The sequence below is a fragment of the Lactuca serriola genome, chromosome 1 (assembly GCF_051521515.1).
Source record: "Lactuca serriola cultivar US96UC23 chromosome 1, Lser_US96UC23_V15, whole genome shotgun sequence".
In the NCBI taxonomy this organism is placed as follows: Eukaryota; Viridiplantae; Streptophyta; class Magnoliopsida; order Asterales; family Asteraceae; genus Lactuca; species Lactuca serriola.
The window spans coordinates 155,493,355-155,511,069 of record NC_136408.1 but is presented as its reverse complement, the minus strand read 5'-3'; the positions used below and the strand labels follow the sequence as shown (position 1 = coordinate 155,511,069).

At 37.4% G+C, this 17,715-nt stretch overlaps 1 protein-coding gene across 1 annotated transcript; it reads right to left on the bottom strand.

The window, feature by feature from the left end:
* Nucleotides 1–6,168: 6,168 nt before the first annotated feature.
* LOC145063088 (disease resistance protein RUN1-like) lies at nucleotides 6,169–8,767 on the bottom strand. Its single transcript, XM_079010681.1, has 7 exons — nucleotides 8,740–8,767; nucleotides 8,584–8,636; nucleotides 8,460–8,535; nucleotides 8,192–8,358; nucleotides 6,698–7,200; nucleotides 6,505–6,627; nucleotides 6,169–6,370 (listed from the first exon to the last, which is right to left on the bottom strand). Exons 1-7 carry the CDS (start codon nucleotides 8,765–8,767, stop codon nucleotides 6,169–6,171), a joined length of 1,152 nt encoding a protein of 383 aa, XP_078866807.1.
* Nucleotides 8,768–17,715: the final 8,948 nt, after the last annotated feature.

Genomic DNA, 17,715 nt, shown 5'->3' with positions numbered 1-17,715 from the left:
GCAAACGCATGAGGTTCCTAAGTATAATGCAAAGATACACATTTATATCTAATTAGGAATTAAATTATTTAATTGCTAGGGACAAACACTTTTAGTTGTGGAAACACCCCATTACAAGTGTTTCGAGGGACCCGGGTGGCGTTTGGGGACACATATAGCTAGGATATTGAATTGTGACTTCAAGAGTAAACTCTTTAGGGGCTTTACGGCCATAATGACCCCTCCCCATGAGTTTATGGCCGTAAACTCATGGTGGGGTGATTTATGGTGCAAATTGGCTTGAAACACTTAGGGGAAAATTTCTAGGTTTGGTTTAAGGGCTTGGAATGAATTTTAAACACCAATGGACATACTTAAGGGAGTTTACGACCTAGCATGGGAATCATGGCCGTAAACTCCTATATACCATTGAATAATTGTTTTAATGCTTCCAAATCAATCACATGTGATTTCTAAAATTGTTCCAAGGCCTTACATGAAATTTTATGGGACTTTTGAGGTGTTTTTGGAGTTTACAGCCTATGAGACCCCCCTCATGGCCGTAAACTCTCCTAAAGTGTGATTCATTATGTTTTAAGGCCAAAAACTTGTTTGTATGCACTTCTAAAAATTATTCTAAGGCTTTAGGGGTGTTAAAGTGGCTTTCTAACACCTTTAAAGGAGTTTACACCCCAAAATGAAGGGTTTATGGCCCAAGCATAAGTCTTGGCCGTAAACTCTCAATTATCCTTCAAATAATGTGTTTAAGGTCTTCTAAGGCTAAAACCAATATTCTAAAATTCATATCTAAGCCTTATTAGTGTTTTGGAAGGGTTTAAAGTCACAAAAACCCCATATATATGAGTTTATGGCTCAAGCATGTGCCTTGGCCATAAACTCCTTCAAATCCATCAAAATCCATGTTTAAAATGTTCTAAGTCCATTCCATGAAGTCATTAAGCCATATCTAAAGTCTAGTTGTGGTTTGGAAGGGTTTTAGGGCTTAAAAACCCCTTAACTATGTGTTTACGGCCTAAGCTTCTACCAAGGCCGTAAACTCACATTCAAGGCCTTATTTCATGATTAAATCCCGAATTTGGAAGCCAAATATGCTATACATTAAGGTTAGGAAGGTACCTAAGGGATTTGAGGCCTTAAAATTGAGTTTTGGACCCTTAAACTTGGATTTAGGAGAGAGGTTAGAGAGAGAGAGAGAGTAGTGAGAGAGAGAAAAAGCTTCAAATGAAAGGTTTAACATGTTTATATAGGTTGCAAAACTTGGACACGGTGGAATTCTACCCGATACCGACATTAAACGGGGCTTTTGGTCTCACCCGATAAAGTTACCGTAACCCGGTGAGGACATTTCTAAACTTATGAATTAAACATTTTGAGCTAAATTCATGAGTTCCTAAGAGGTTTGGACACTCATTAGCATCAATTAAACATATAAGTTTAATTAACTAAACCCAAAAACGACATCGGAACGTTTCAATATACGACGAGTTATACGGGTAGAATGGGTTTTCGGCGATGAACAACTTCGGGTTGTTACAGTATCTTATCGAAAATGACTTTAGAAAAGTCTTTTACTTTCAAAATGTCCAAACTAATCTACAATCTCTATTTGTAGATGGAGCTTATATCGAAAATGCGAAATCCCTTTATTGTGGAGTATAAAGATTCCTGGGTTGAAAAGGTAAAAAATGAAAATATTATCATTCACCCTAAAGCCTAATCTACATATATATTATAACTAAATTGAAATGAGACTAAATTATTTACTTTTTGATTGTCTAGATGGGTACCTCCTGCTTTGCCAATAACCAAGAGTCCAAAAAATGAGGAAATTGGAGCCACATTTGCTGCTGGAAGAAGCAGGGTACTACTATCATTTTTCTATTATAGGGTAATAGCATTATTATTTCTATTTAAAAGATTTAAAAAAAAAAGTGTATTGATTGCAGAATACTGTCAAATTTTCTGATTTACTTTGTTTTCAACTTATATTACATTTACTTTGACTAAAAAGTTGGATCTTAAAAATCATCAAAGGTATCATAATTTATTTCAGTTATTATCGACTAATACAACCCTTTTTTATTAATTTTTTTTAGTATTTTATGTTGTTTAAGTAAATGATGGGTTTCTTTTTTATAAATAACTAGAAGAAATTATTTTTATTTTTAAATGTTACTAACATTTACAGTATTTTCAGCTTCTAATATATATTTTATTTTTAGTATGATATTATTTTAATGAAAATATGATAATAATATGATTAATTTTTGTATGATTCTTGACAGTTAGTATTTATGGTATGATTTAAAATATTTTATGTATGATTCTTGACGGTTAGTATTTATGGTATGATTTAAAATATTTTCGGTATGATTTTTGACATTTAGTATTTATGGTACGATTTAAAATATTTTCGGTATGATTTTTGACAATTAGTAATATCCGAAAATACATCATATGTTATATTATTCTGTCTATAAATCTAATGTATCATGTTCTTCTTTTTTTACTTTCACAACACAATTCACCACCAAGGAATCGGGAATTAGAAAATTACTTCATTGCATTGGATTACATTTCGTGACACGAATTCAGGTTTTCTTTATTTCTTCTAGCTGTTTGATGAATCTTCTTCTCTCTTCTGTCTTCTGTTTTCTTTACTTCTTCTACTTTACTAGATCGAATTTGGTGTAACCATGTGAAGATTGTTTGTTAAAAATTGCATTCAGTTTGTCCCTGTGTTGCTTTGTTCCTGTTCCTGTAATGGTATAATCATCTTAATGTATTTGTTAGATCTTTAAATTTTTATATGTTATTTCCTTAATATATCTATATGTCTATTGTCTGTTCGTCTGGAAGATCCATAATTCCATATGTAGAATTAAGTGTTCTTTAAGTAACCAAATGTTAGACTGATAAGATCATTGAATTGATTTTCTTGATCGTGATATGCACAATATGTAATGGTAAAAAAATTATGGTCATATTGATTGGTCAATGTATCTTTGCTCTCTCTTTCAATGCATTGTTCAACAGTATGATTTTAGGAACTGTATAGTTGCTCTGATCCATGTGAATGACTCATAATTGTTCAACAGTATGTCCTCACAGCGTACTCTTTAAATTATTATATGTTATTTCCTTATCATGATATATTTTCCACATCCTTCAAAACATAAAAAAATAATAATAATAATTATATGTAATTGTAAAAAAACATGGTGTTCTGATCCACGTTTTGTGAACCCAATCAAATGACGTTTACAGTTCCAAAAACAAGGTTTTAATATCATATTTTATACAATTATAGAATCAAAAAGCTTTACATAAATTGTTTTCAATATATATCTATAAAATTAAAAATAAAAGCTATTAATATTATATTTTTGTGTAGAATAAAATATAATAAAACTCAAATGACTAAAAATAATGTCTAAAACGATGATATTATAAAAAATGAGAATTTACCAAAAAAAAAAAACATTTATAAACGTGAAAAATATAATCAAAAGATTTATATATAATTTTGCTTTTTTAGTAAAATAAGAAAAAAGATTTTCAACTTTATAGAAAGCAATTATTGATTTATCTTGAAAATATGGTATATAATCTTATAATTGCTTATAGTTTATCGAGATAGTTTAATCTCATATATATTTATATAGAACATATTGCACTGTATGAATAATTCAACCTCCTTCATCCATTGTTTTTTTGAACGACAACTTATATATAATGGGTGTGAAATTTTAGAAACATACAACTACTCAAACAACAAATGAAGAAATGAGTGAACACCAACATTTCACCAGACATGTTGCAGTTGGATTTAAAATGATTAAAATGGAACATAACATACAACAACAACAAAAATCTAAGATCCAAAAACCAACACCAAACTCGAACCTTCATGATGTCTTTCAAAAACAAAAGATAAAGACTTTATAAACAATTAACTACATAAATATAGAATATATTGCCCTGTATGAATTTTAACACAAAATGAACAATACATAGATCCCATAAAATTGTAATATGATGGATAAAGTCTTATCTCTACCTAGCTATTTGTAAAGGAAAATACAATAAGATACTAAAAATATTGTAAAGTATTAATTAAAGAATACGACCATATTTTCTTTTTTGTTGTTGTATATATATGCTTTGGTTTTTCTATAATATTTAATGAATAAATCATGTAATAAAAACTCTTATTGCTTGTATATTTCAAATTTACAATACATATGTTATTATACTTTGGGCATCTCAAATCGACATAGTTTTTTTATATAAATAATGATGTAAATCAATTCTACATCAACCACATCTGACTTTCGTTTTATAGAATCATGAATGGTCATATTTACATTGATGCATTTTCATTGCTATTAAACTACCATTTGTGGTATATTTTGATACCCCTTCGTGTGGATTTCATTTGGAGGGACTCAAAAGCCCACAAACTCTTCATGGTTCTCATTGATCAAAATATATGTTTAAAAATTATTTATATCTTATTGATTTTTCATAATTTATCATAAGTATTTTATTTATAAAAATATTACATTTTCTATTAGAGAGAGAAATTGTTAGCAATTGTTCCACAACAAATGATGCGTTTTATTTATGGAGGGAATCTATTGGGTGGTGTGTTCTCTTTAAACCATTTCCAAATCGAACTAACCTATGCTGAGTATCTGAGATATCAAGAATACAGTTTATTACGTGGCGATTTGATGATTAAGATCAACAATAACACACGGTTTAATTGATTGGCCGATGCTATCATATCATGGTTTCCGTTTTTTCCATTGGTTCCCTCAATAAAAAGTTTAGTAGAGGATAGGACAGAGAGAAAAATGATGATCGGTAAATTTAATAAATTCTATATATTTTTAGCATTCTAAAGTTTTTAAAATAATAACAAGTTGTCGTTTTAATTATCGCTATTTTTAGATATTGTTGGAAAAATCATCAGAGGCAAGCGAAACTATTCCCGTTATTCTGGTTTACTGACGTTAACTTCGTTCAATTTATATCTCCAAGATGGGCCGTAAGTGTTTATTATTATTATTATTATTATTATTATTATTATTATTATTATTATTATTATTATTATTATTATTACGCTAAAACAAAATTAGGTGACTTTGGAAATATTTGATTATAAATAGGGGAAGTATAATAAAGATGAAACTATATATAACCGACCGAACACACCATCAGATTGAGAGGACTGTCTATGTGATAAAGAGAAAGTATATAATATTTGTTTCTCGGGTCAAATTGGTCCATTTGGATTCAAGTAAGTTTTTTCTACAAAATTATAATACTTGTAGTGATATTAAAATAACTAAATCAATACATTTTCATAGTTTTTATCTTATTTTCAGTGAACATTTTAATATCAACCAAACTAAGCAACGTAGAGTTCCAACCGAGGATGCCGGAGGCATTTAACATCATAAATATGCCTAGAAGAATTTTTAATTCCGCATGAGACATTTGGTGGTGTTTTTTTTTTTTTTTGAAGTTTTGACAACTTTTTTTATGAGTGTGTTGCTTTTATTGTTGATCTACATTAATGTTAGACATATTGTGGTGAATTTTTTCATGTATGGTTTATTTTTATTGTGTTGACTTATGAATTGATAAATAATAATTTTTGGATGTCTATGGAAATTTTCGTGTGTGGTTTATTTTTCTATTATTTTTTTGGATTACAAGTTTTTAGTATAGTTGGTTATTTATTAAGGGTTGTGTTGCTTTTTGAAACACACACATACATCACTACTAAATCACATGGTCTACATTACAAAATGTTACATTCTTGATGATATAATATATTCTTATTCTTAACATTTCCATTATAGTGTTCAACGAGGACCCTAGATATGGGAAACGAAAACTGTGATGATTACCAAAACCCGATAGATATAGAAAAAGGTATGTCGTTTATATAAGTGTCCATGTAACTTCACTTTCTCAAGCATTCTCATGTCAAGGGTGAGGCCTAGAACACTTTATGTACCCTACAAAGAAAGGGGATGAAAAAGGAATTTAAAATGTTATAAACAGGTATATAGAAATACAAGATGCATTAAACAAGTATATATGGCATCCTACCGTTTTTTGTTTCAACACATTGAATGACTCATGACCTCATAATCAACTTCGCTCCCATGGCTTGTCAAGTGATTCTTTACGTACTATGAATCTTCCCATCTCTTGAACCAACTGATGCATCATCAATTCAATATTCATCAATTCTTTATTCCATCCAATACTAAGAAGGCATCTGTCAATAAGTTTCGTGATCCCGGACCTGGTCTCTATATCACATGCCTCTAATATTGTTACAGTAACATCTCTATCCATTCCAACAAAAATACAAGCAATATACTTAAACAACTCCTTATCATTTTCTGATGGTAAAGAGTCGAAGCTTATTCTCAAAACATTATTTATAGGGGAATCATTTTTTTCTTTAGCCTATCTATGTACCCCTCCCAATAACTTACATCTCGATTATGTAAAGACCTACCCAAAACTTTAATTGCCATTGGATGTCCTTCACAGTACTTTACAATCTTTTTTGACACGTCTTCATAACCATCCTTAGGATCACTGCACATGAATGCATGAAAACAATTATTTTTTTGTGAATCTAATCTCAGATAAGCCTTTGAGCTCGTACATTGCATGCTTGGGTTTAATCTTCTTTCTGAAAAGTGCATAACTCTCTGTCAACCATGCGTCTTTTGTAGTTATTATGATTTTGCTTCCTGTATGAAATCCTTTGCTTCTAAGTAATGAATCTAGCTGATCAAGACTACCAATATCATCAAGAACTAGTATCACTTTTTTTCGGCCTATTGCATGCTCTATCATTAAGGTGTATATAGAATCATCATGAACTTGAACTGAACTTGATTTTGAAATGTCATCACAGAGTTCTTTTTGTACATCAAGCGGTCCCTTAGATTTTTCGACACATCTCCTATTGATACCTTCAATGAAGCTACTGGTGTCAAATTCATGAAAATGTAGCACATACACATATTTCGCTAACGATGTCTTACCGATCCCACCCATACCCAAAATCGTTAGTATATCTATTGTATTTGATGATGCATCTTTCAACCACGAAGTGACGACTTTAATGGAATTGTCAATCCCAATAAGTTGTTGTAGTGGAAACTATGAGAATATGTGCAATCTACGGAAGATATTGTTATCAATTTCATCAATAAGCTCCACCTCTAGCCTGGAAATTGATTTTAGTAAGAACCACAAAACATAATCCAAAAAACTAACATGCCATATTGGAGACTTAGATTTTTTCCAAAGATAAAAATCAAAAGTATATCATATTAAGCTATTATTTAGTTTAGTTTTTGACAACATAAATATATCATATTTTCACTTCTAACCATATAAGCATCTAATGTGGAAGGTCATATTTGTTATTTATAATAAGAGCAGAGCCTCGATGTAACAGAAGATTTCATTAATGGGCCACCAAATTTCATTGTGTTTCTACAAAACCATCAAACTTAAATACCAATATGGTTTTGCATAAATCATAAAAAAAATGTCATTATACAGTTACTAGCCGTTTACTCGCGCTAAGCGCCGGGCGGCAAAAAGTTTCTTTCGGAAGATAGTTTTAATGTGATGATTGGTTTCCTTTAGATGTGACCTATTCATTGCGGCTATTTGGTAGACTATTTTGTGTCGAATAGTTCATTTCAACATATAGTTTCTTGCTAGGTGCATAGTCATACAATACGACAAAAGTTGAGTGTACATTTCAAATAATTCATCTAATAGTTCATACTTGATTTTACAATATATAAATAACAAAAATCTGCAACCATGTAGTTTTGTTCATTTATAACATGTCCAATATATAAACTACACCAATCTGCAATCATGTTGCTTCATCTGCTAGCCCTGCATGAAACATCGAATAAGCATCTAAATTACATATTTGAAGAAATTGTAAAATAATAAGTTGTTGATTGTACCTTGTTAATCACATAACACTTCTTTGTACACAACGTTTGATGTGTAGATTCCATCATTATGAAACGTTTTTTCTGGCTTTACTAATACCTTGGTATTGACACGTGATATTCCTCTGGACAACGCCACATAAAGCTGGCCATATGAGTAGATAAACACCTACATTTGGAATTGTTTGTCCTTGAGCTTTATTGATTGTCATAGAGAAACTATGCTGAACTGGAAACTGCATTCTCTTAAGTTTGAATGGGAACATCTCATCGTCAGACGGACATAGAGGAATTCTTGGTAAAAACACTCTTTTTCCAGCATGTTGGCCAACAGCTATCTCTGCATCAATGACATTTTGTTGGAATCTTCGTTGATATTTGTTTCGTTTGTCTCCATTTTAGAGCAACTTCTGAGTGTTGTAGGTTGACTACATCCTTCACCATTAGCTATCCTTCTCATTTTGTTTTTCTCCTTTTTTTCGTGCATAATAGTTTCTATTGTATCTTTTTCGATTTTCTACAAATATATTATTTGGATAAATAGTCATATATTATAAATGCAAACTTGAGTTGAGAACAGATGCATTGAGTAAGATGGATAGGCTAATGCTTCTTCAACTAAATTATGTGCAAATAACCGACTCTTATAAGAATTTTCCAAAAGAATTAAGATGGTTGTGTATGCATGGGTTCCCTTTGAAGTCAATACCTTCAGACTTACCAATAGAGAATCTGGTTGCTCTTGACATGTCATATAGTATAACAACCCGAAATCCAGGTAAGCTTTATAACCCTTCTATTTTGAGAGTTGGCAAAATTAGTCCCTTAAGTTGTATGTTGGTTTGGTGAGTACGTTGGGCGTACTAAGGTGTACGCCGCGCGTACTCACACGCTTATTTTGGACGTGGACTCGCCTGGGTACGCTGGGTGTACCCAGGGGTTACGCTGGGTGTAGTGAGCCCATATGCAAACCCTAATTTCTGGCTTGTGCACTATATAAGAAACATGTTGTCCTTTGCCCTAGCCACCATAACCCCTTGAGTGAGTCCCTAGAGAGCTGAGATCCGTGCTTTAGCTTGTGGGTGTTTTTTTTTATTTTGAAGTTATTTTTTCAAGGTGAAGAAGGAGAAGAAGGAGCCATTGTTGGAACTAGAAGTTGAGGAACAAGTGTAGATCCATGTTCTACAGAGGTTGGAGATCCCATTTGAGGTAAAAAAGCTCAGAGCTTTCCTTGTTCCTCATAAGTTTTGCTTTTTGGACCATTTTTAGGGTTTTTCGTTCAAAGTTTGAGACTTTGTGTGCAAATAGTCTCCATGAGCTTAGATCTGGCCTTATCTAGTGTGTATTGTGTTGAGGATTCATAAAAATCCAGTCTTGGTCGTGGATCTAGTGTCATGCATGAGTTATAGTCCCAATATGGAAAGAGGAAAGGTGTTTTGAGCAGAAAGTGACCTTTACAGCCATGCAAAGGCTTAAAGGTCTCGACTTTATGGATTAAGTCGTATAAGAGGAGTCAGATCTGGATTTTGGACGATTGTCTTAACCGATTAAGGTCTGAATGAGTTGGATAAAAAAACTAGGTGTTACGCTGGGCGTAATCCCAGTACACGCGGCGTAAGGGGTCATGTACCCCGATCCTATAAAGGCTCCGGGTAAGCCCAGCGTACATGTTTGGTACACGCAGCGTAACCCGGAGGGTTGACTTTTGTTGACTTTTAGGGTTTGGTCAATTTTAGTGTATTTGAGTCAAGAAAGGGGTAAAATGGTCTTTTGCCCTTCCTGAGAGTGATTAGAGGGACTGGTCTGCCTTGGGGTAATATGTTGATATCGAGTGTATATTTATATGATTAGGCGGAGGCTAGGTCCTATTTCACAGAGTTCGAGATTTTTGAGATACCGAGTTACACGAGGTGAGTCTTCTATCTATACGTTACCCAGAGTGGTGTTATGTGTGGACTAGAGGGTCTTATGTGCTATGTATGAGAATATGTGCTATGTGATATATATGTATATTGTATGATTTGATAAGACCGGACCGGAGGGTCCAACGATATAGACCGGACAGGAGGGTCCAACGATTCAGACCGGGCCCTCTGGCCCTATGACCGGACTAGAGGGTCCAACGAGCCACGGGACTGGAGGGTCCCGCTGAGACACATCGACCGGAGGGTCGTGCTATAGCCTCCAGTGGCATATGTGTTGTATGCGGTATTTTGGGGAACTCACTAAGCATTTATGCTTACAGTTATTGTGTTATGTGTTTCTGGTACTAGCGACGACCGTGGGAAGGCGCCGGCGTGAACCGTACACACGAAGTGGATATTTTCTATGATCTTGGGAATATGTTTTGAGTGATAAAAATTGTGAAATACTTTTTGAGAATGTTTTTAAATGTAATTTTGACTGTTGGAAAAATGAATTTTTTTTTTTTTGAAAATTTACGTTATTACATATAGCAATATTGAATCATTTGGGATTTTTTACAGTTATCCACAACGACTTCATAAAAGGCTAAAGGTAACTTATCTCTATTTGTTACTCTTGTATTTTGAGTTGATGACATATTAACATTCATTGTAATTCTAACTTATGTCGGTTTCGACACTTAATTGGATTGTGCTCAGAATACAAAAGATTGTTTGGATCCTTGAAGATTCTTAATTTAGTCGTATTGGTGGCTTTGACCATCTCCCTAGGCTTGAGAGTTTAGTACTTAGAGGTTGTACTATTTTGCTTGATGTTTCTAAATCAATTGAACAATGTGATGAACTTGTGCATGTCAATCTAAGCTACTGCAACAAGCTTGGAAAACTACCAAGAACCATAGGAATTTTAAAAAAGGTTAAAACATTGTTGTTAAAGGGATGTAGTGTTGGTGAATCTCGAATTAAGATTAGGGATATGGATTGAACGGAAAAGCTCAAGGCTGACGACATTCTCAAGGGTATACCAAGTGATTTCAAGTTCTTTACGATTTCTTTACCAAGATCTTTAGTGAAGTTGTCCCTTGCGAATAATAATTTGTCTACCGAATCCTTTCCTATGGACTTCAGTTGGCTATCCATGTTAAAACGATTATATTTAGACGGTAATCCTATCGTTTCCTTGCCTAGGTGTGTCAGAAGCCTTCCTAGGATTAACTGGCTTAGTATGGTAAACTGTAATATGTTGACGTCATTAGAGCATCCTCCACACACTAACGTATTTGGACCTCTACTTCGACTCTGATAAGCATTTGCTACAAAAAGTTGTATTTGATCCGCAAATGTCCCCACTCTTGTTCTTAGTAGACTGGAAGATCTTAGCACCTTCATCATTTGAAATTAAAGGCATGATAAAAATCCAACCAATGGTGTTGAGGAAAATGTATTACGTAGTTTGTGCTGGGCTAAGCTAGACTTCGTTGTCGGAAGGTGCATAGGAACTTTTCTTGAGGATAGAATATAGGAATCTAAAATCCAGGTTTGGGAAAATTTATCTATATGACTTTGTATGATTATGCATGTATATATAGTTAATGAAGGTTGTTCTATTTGGTAGATGTATTATGAGTTTGGAATATTCAGCACAATTTATGGAGGCGAAGAGATGCCGAATTGGATTGTAGAGAGACGCACAGGGTCATCAATGTCACTTACCATCCCATCATCTCCGAAAAAGCTGAAAGGATTGAATTTATGCTGTGTGCTGACATCTTGATTTTTGGATTATGAATTCTTTTATTTGCCAGTGATAATAATCCGTAATATAAGAAAGAACCACACCTGGATATACCAACACTACATCCGCAGAGTCGATGTCATTGGAAAGAGTTTGACGTTGTTAAGCCATTGGATGTTTGGGATGAATGAGATGGAATGTGGTGATCATATTACTATTTGCATGAGGCTAAAACCATTTCATATTGAGTGTGGGGTAAGTTTTGTGTATGATGATGGAGATGCGGATGAAAAAGAAGATGCATTGGGTTATTATAAGTCCTGGATTCACATTATTGGTGGAGATCTTGCTTTGTTTCAGTTAACAACCGGGGAGTACATCCTAACCATATGGCGATTTCTGCGGTCTGAAATTGATATGCGTATACAGTCAGACGAGTCTTTATTTGGAGATGGCGCCCACTTTAAAGGTAGATATGATTCTTATGTAGTTATTTTTTTATGTAGAGCTGATAGTAACTAAACTGATCATGTTTTGATGATAAATAACTCATATTTTGGTTTTCTGCAATCAATTTCAAAATTTTAATCTATTTCTTTCATTAGATGAGCAACGATACTTCAGAGCTCTCTCTCAAAGGAAGTCTAACGTACTGGAGGATGGCTAATATCCCAAAAACCAAGAGTCACAAGCTTATTTCTAGTATGTTTTTACATAAATAAATATCCTTCTAGGTGGCAGTTTCTAAGTTTTATCACTCAATGGACTTACACTTGTAGCTTTTTTTAATGTTTTCCAATGGACATGAAGTCCTTTGCTCATTCATCCCTATTACTTTGCCATTCTAATCAAGTCCTTTTTTTAATGTTTTCCAATGGAAATGAAGGTGCTTATTTTGTTGTTTTGTTGTCCCAAAGAATTGTATCTTCCAAAGGTTCATGTCCAAAAAATTATCAATAGTGGGTTAGATGTATTTTTTTATATGTATTAAAATACATATTGCACAACAAAGTTGATCATATAACATAGTTTTTTTTGGGTTAATAAACTGATGCTACGCTCAAAATTTACTAATGTATATTTGTTTCCTTGGAAGGAAAGAACAAGTTACATACGTACTTCTTGTATAAGTTATCATCAAACACCACATATGCCTCCTGTATTTTGCTCTCTCCTACAATAACTTATTTGCAAAAAAAAAAAAAAAAAAAAAAAAAAAAAAAAAAAAAAAACTCTATCATCCCCTTGTAGGTTGGATGTCTACCTTTTAAGCTTCCCTGTGTCTCGATATGCTCGTCATGCTTTAACTTCCGACTGGAACTTTAAAAGATACAAGGAAAAAAGGGGATTTAAGAGCTAATTAGAGTAACTGGACAGCTGGATGTTACCCTTTATGTTGGTATAAATAAATAAATGAACAATACAAGAAAAATCCTAAATAGTTATGAAAACTGGCCAGAGAATTGAAATCCGTAGCTATTCTATTACAGAATGTGCTACAAAATGGTTTTTCATAGCTATTTTGCTACGTAAATGGCTACATGTAACATCCCAAAATTTAAGACCAAAAATTTCTTTTTAATAAAACATTACTTTAAACAAAGCATCATTCTAAAACATAATCAGAGTATAAGTTTTCAAAAACACATGTTTATTATCAGAGTAAATATTCCCAGGCTGACTACTCTATGGTGTGTGCCATGCGATCACCCCGAGCTCCTCCCTCCGCTACCGGAAGTACCTGAAAGCAAAACTGAAAACCGTAAGCACAAAGCTTAGTGAGTTCCCCACCTTACCACATACCATGCAAAATCACATACTGCACATACTGGGCCACGCCCGCTATCCTGGGCCTCGCCCGCTATAACGGCCCCGCCGCTCCAGGCCCCGCCTGGCTTCGAGCCCCGCTCGGATACAGATCTGTTTCACTTAGGCCTCGCCTGCCACAGGGCCTCACCCACTAACATATAATAGCACATAAACGTATCACATAACATTACATAAGCTAAACATATACTAACAACTCTTGCTCTAAGGCCTCGCCTATCTCTGGGCCCCGCCCGAGTCCTGCTATTGATGAGTCATGGAACCTCGTCCATACTCCTGCTGATAGTGAGGTTCGGGCCCAGCCCACCCTCACTCCTTTCCTAACTTGGGCCTCGCCCCTGCTCTGCTGCTACTGAGATGTGGAACACCATCCACACTCTGTTATTGGTGAGATACGGGACCTCGCCCTCACTCACCCCCTTACCAGGCACATACAAGTATCACACAGACAACAAGTATAAACTATCACATAAACCGCTCCTTGGGCACCCGCCCTCTGCCAATGGACCTCGTCCAAATATCATACAAGCATACTGTGCCTAGGGCTAACCCCGGGGTCTTCTACTCATAACTACATGGGCCGGCATTGTGGCCGTAGACCCATTCATACAAAGGAAAACTCACCTGATACTGCTGAACTGCTGCTGCTAACCCCTTTGACCGCTACCCGACCACTGACTCTGAACTGCTGCTCCGCAAGCTCCCCGAGCTACCAATATCAACCCAACACTTAGTCTAACTGACCTCCAAAGGTCAACCAAGTCAACTCTGGTCAAAGTCAATGTCCTGGTCAAAGTTAACCTTCCAGGTCAACCCTAGTCGCCGAGTCACCCTACTCACTCGCCGAGTTCATAAGTCCAGAGTCCTTCCACTTGCGACTCTACTCGCCGAGTCAGCCCCTGACTCGCCGAGTCTACTGATTCCCGATTCCTATCCTGTCCAACTCATTGAGTCCTGGCTCGACTCGCTGACTCGAGTCTTAACTCGAAGGGTTTGGGACCACTCGACCTGACTCGCCGAGTCTAAGAACAGACTCGTCGAGCACACGGCAACCTTCATCCAACTCGCCGAGTTGTTCATCCAACTCGCCGAGTTCATACCCATCTTCATCCGACTCGACGAGCTGTTCATCCCACTCGTCGAGTTCCTCCTCATCTTCAAGCTACTCGCCGAGTCCACTCGAAGGACTCGTCGAGTCCACTAAGATTCACTTACATGCAGAGGACTTCCGAGTCATGCATGAGCTCCAAATTGTAGATCTACCCTCCCTAAGCCTATTTCCCACGTAAAGTTGCAAACTTTACGTGTAGAGATGGAGATCTAGGCAAAATACACCCATAGCTAGGGTTTAGGACCAAGAGGCTCCAACTTCCACCCAATGGCTGATACTTTATGGGATTCCATACCAAAACAAGCATGGATCTGAGGTAGCAACCTCAGATCTGGACCTCAAGCTCAAGATTGACCTTAAACATGGCTTAAAAGCCCCAAAACTCGTATCCAAAGAAGATCTAAAGGAGGGAAACGAATTGATACCTCCCAATGCTCTGAAATGCTCCCCAAACTTCAGATCCAAAGCCACTCCCTGATGCTTCAAAGATTCCCACTCCTTCTTCTTTCTTAAACCCACTCAAAAATGGCTAAAAGCTTGAATGAACACAATGGGGGCTTAAGGTGTGGCGTTCTGGGTGTGAGAGGCTGTAAAGGAGCCCTAGGAAGAAGATTGAGATGCTTAAATAGGCTCCAAGCCCCGGATTTAGGGTTTTCCTCGCACAAACCAGACTCGCCGAGTCCACTTGGCCGACTCGTCGAGTTGGTCGCTTTCTTATTGACCCGGATCCCGCTCCGACTCGCCGAGTCCTTCCTTGGACTCGTCGAGTCCCTCTTAAATTTAGGGTTTCCTTTACTTTCTTGGCTTTCAAAATCCTGGGTGTTACAACTCTCCCCCACTTAAACTGAACTTCGTCCTCGAAGTTTACCATGGCCCACCGCCTACGATCTTCCTCCAATACCCAACACTAGCCGCCTACCTGCGCTGGTCTTCCACCAATACTGCACTGAACCCGCAGAGGTTCTCCACTTCTTTCCTTGCACAAATCCCTTGCCTTCCCAAGGCAAAGCCTCATAACCGACTTTTCCTTTGACACTGTGAAGGTCCTATCCTTCACTAACTCCATCACCTCCCTGCTATTCCCAGAACGGGTCATCACCGTCAGCACTCACTGACACTCCTTCCTGCCAACACTTGGTGTCGAGCATCCCTCGACTCAACTAACTGAACTCCACCATACGCTGCATACTCGCACTGCCACCGACTGGCAATTCAACTATTCCCCGACTGACTTCCTGATAAACCGGGACCGCCCTGGTCCCTACCAACCTATCAATGACTGGATTACTGGTTCCCACCAGTAGCTAGTCCCAACACCATCACTGGTCGCTCTCAGCGACTTCCCAAGGAAACCTCGACCATCTATAACTGCTCAAACAATCCTGCCATCCAGGCACTACAAACTTGGGATCCCCGATCCCCTATCTTGACACTAAGATCCCGACCAGGTCCCACCTGCGCTGCTAAAACTCACGGGCCTCGCCCTTGGGTCTTACCCAACCATACTACTAAGCAACCCTGCTCCCAGGTCTCTTTTACACTGCCAATCTCATACGGGCCTCGCCCACGGGTCTCACCCAGCTATATCCTGGAGCGGCCTCTTCCAAGGTCTCACCTCTCTAGAGCTATACAAGCAACTCCTTACTACTCTCATTCACTACCCATTCCTGATCCCTACCTGATCACTAGGAGATAAGGGCCTCGCCCCGACTCCGCTAACGAAACTACTAAGGAATGTTACGGCTTACCCATAGTCTTACATCACCAACCACTGCTAACCTCTAGTGAATGCTACAGCTGCCCTGTAGTCTTACAACACTTCCACTACTGACTGCTAGAACGAAGACACCCACGTGCCATCAGCTTCTCAAGATCCTTATTCCGACTCCCGCGAGTCCTTCAGGCGATCCACAACCTGAATTCTCAACCATAACTAACCATAACCATCCCACACGCTAGCTGATATGGAGTTTCTCAAACTCCCAACCATGAAATCCTCACTCCCTCAAATGCTGAACTACTTCTCTTCCCTCTCGGAGGTCACGTACTTATTCTGGGTCTGCGTGCTCCTCTCTGGGCACACCCGGAGGATTCTCCCCCACTTCGATCCTGCTTACCCCTTGCTGCTCAACACTCAAAGAGATCCCGATCTTTACTACCATTCCATAACCCATCTACTGAGGAACCCAAGCCTGCCATAGCTAGGGATTTAGACAATCCATCACAATCACTGCACCACTCTGAACTAGCGAAACGTACCAAATCCCTCCCAAGCATGCTACAGTTACTGCATCCTTCGAAACCCTCTTCAATAGAGCACATCCCCCTAACTACCATACAAATATCCAAGGTATGCAGATGGCATATAACTCGATCACGACCAACCAATCAAAATAAAATACTCATACCGATAATGATGCAGAACCATAACAATGAAATCATGCACAAAATAAAAGAACTGAGAATGGAAATTGCATACCTGCAACGTCCGGCGATGCTCGCGTCTCCAAAGTCGTCATCTGGAAAGCCCTGCTCCCTGCTGCAGGTGCCTCTACCCGGCCCTGACGGCCATCCGTGATCCTCAAGGTCGCAGGGGCGGGTGCCATCACTCGTCCTGCAGAAGACAAACTGGGGCAATGAGCCTTCTTGTGGCCCTGCTGGTTGCAATGGAAACATATCATGTCTGATCCCTGCGCGGCGGTAACAGTACAATCCCTGCTAAAATGACCAGTCCGACCGCACTTGAAGCAGCCAGACTCACCACCGCTACCACTCCTGCACGCGCCCCCGGGCGCCCTGCCACACTTTCCGCACCGACTAGCATGCATATCCTCATAGCAAGAATCTGACTAGCATGCAACACAAACTCATAAACTCAGGCATAACCTAGACAGGCTATCCTACTGCTGTCTAATCAGCACTATCATGCAGCTCAAAAGCACAAATAACAGGCACATAAGGCATCATCCCTAGATCCTTAGTCCTATTCTAGCATGCTGTTCTACCAACTGATAATCATAACATAAACTTGTATGGGTATTTTGGGGTACTTACTTGAGCTCGGTTGATTGCATGCACCACACCTCTTTTCTCTTTTCA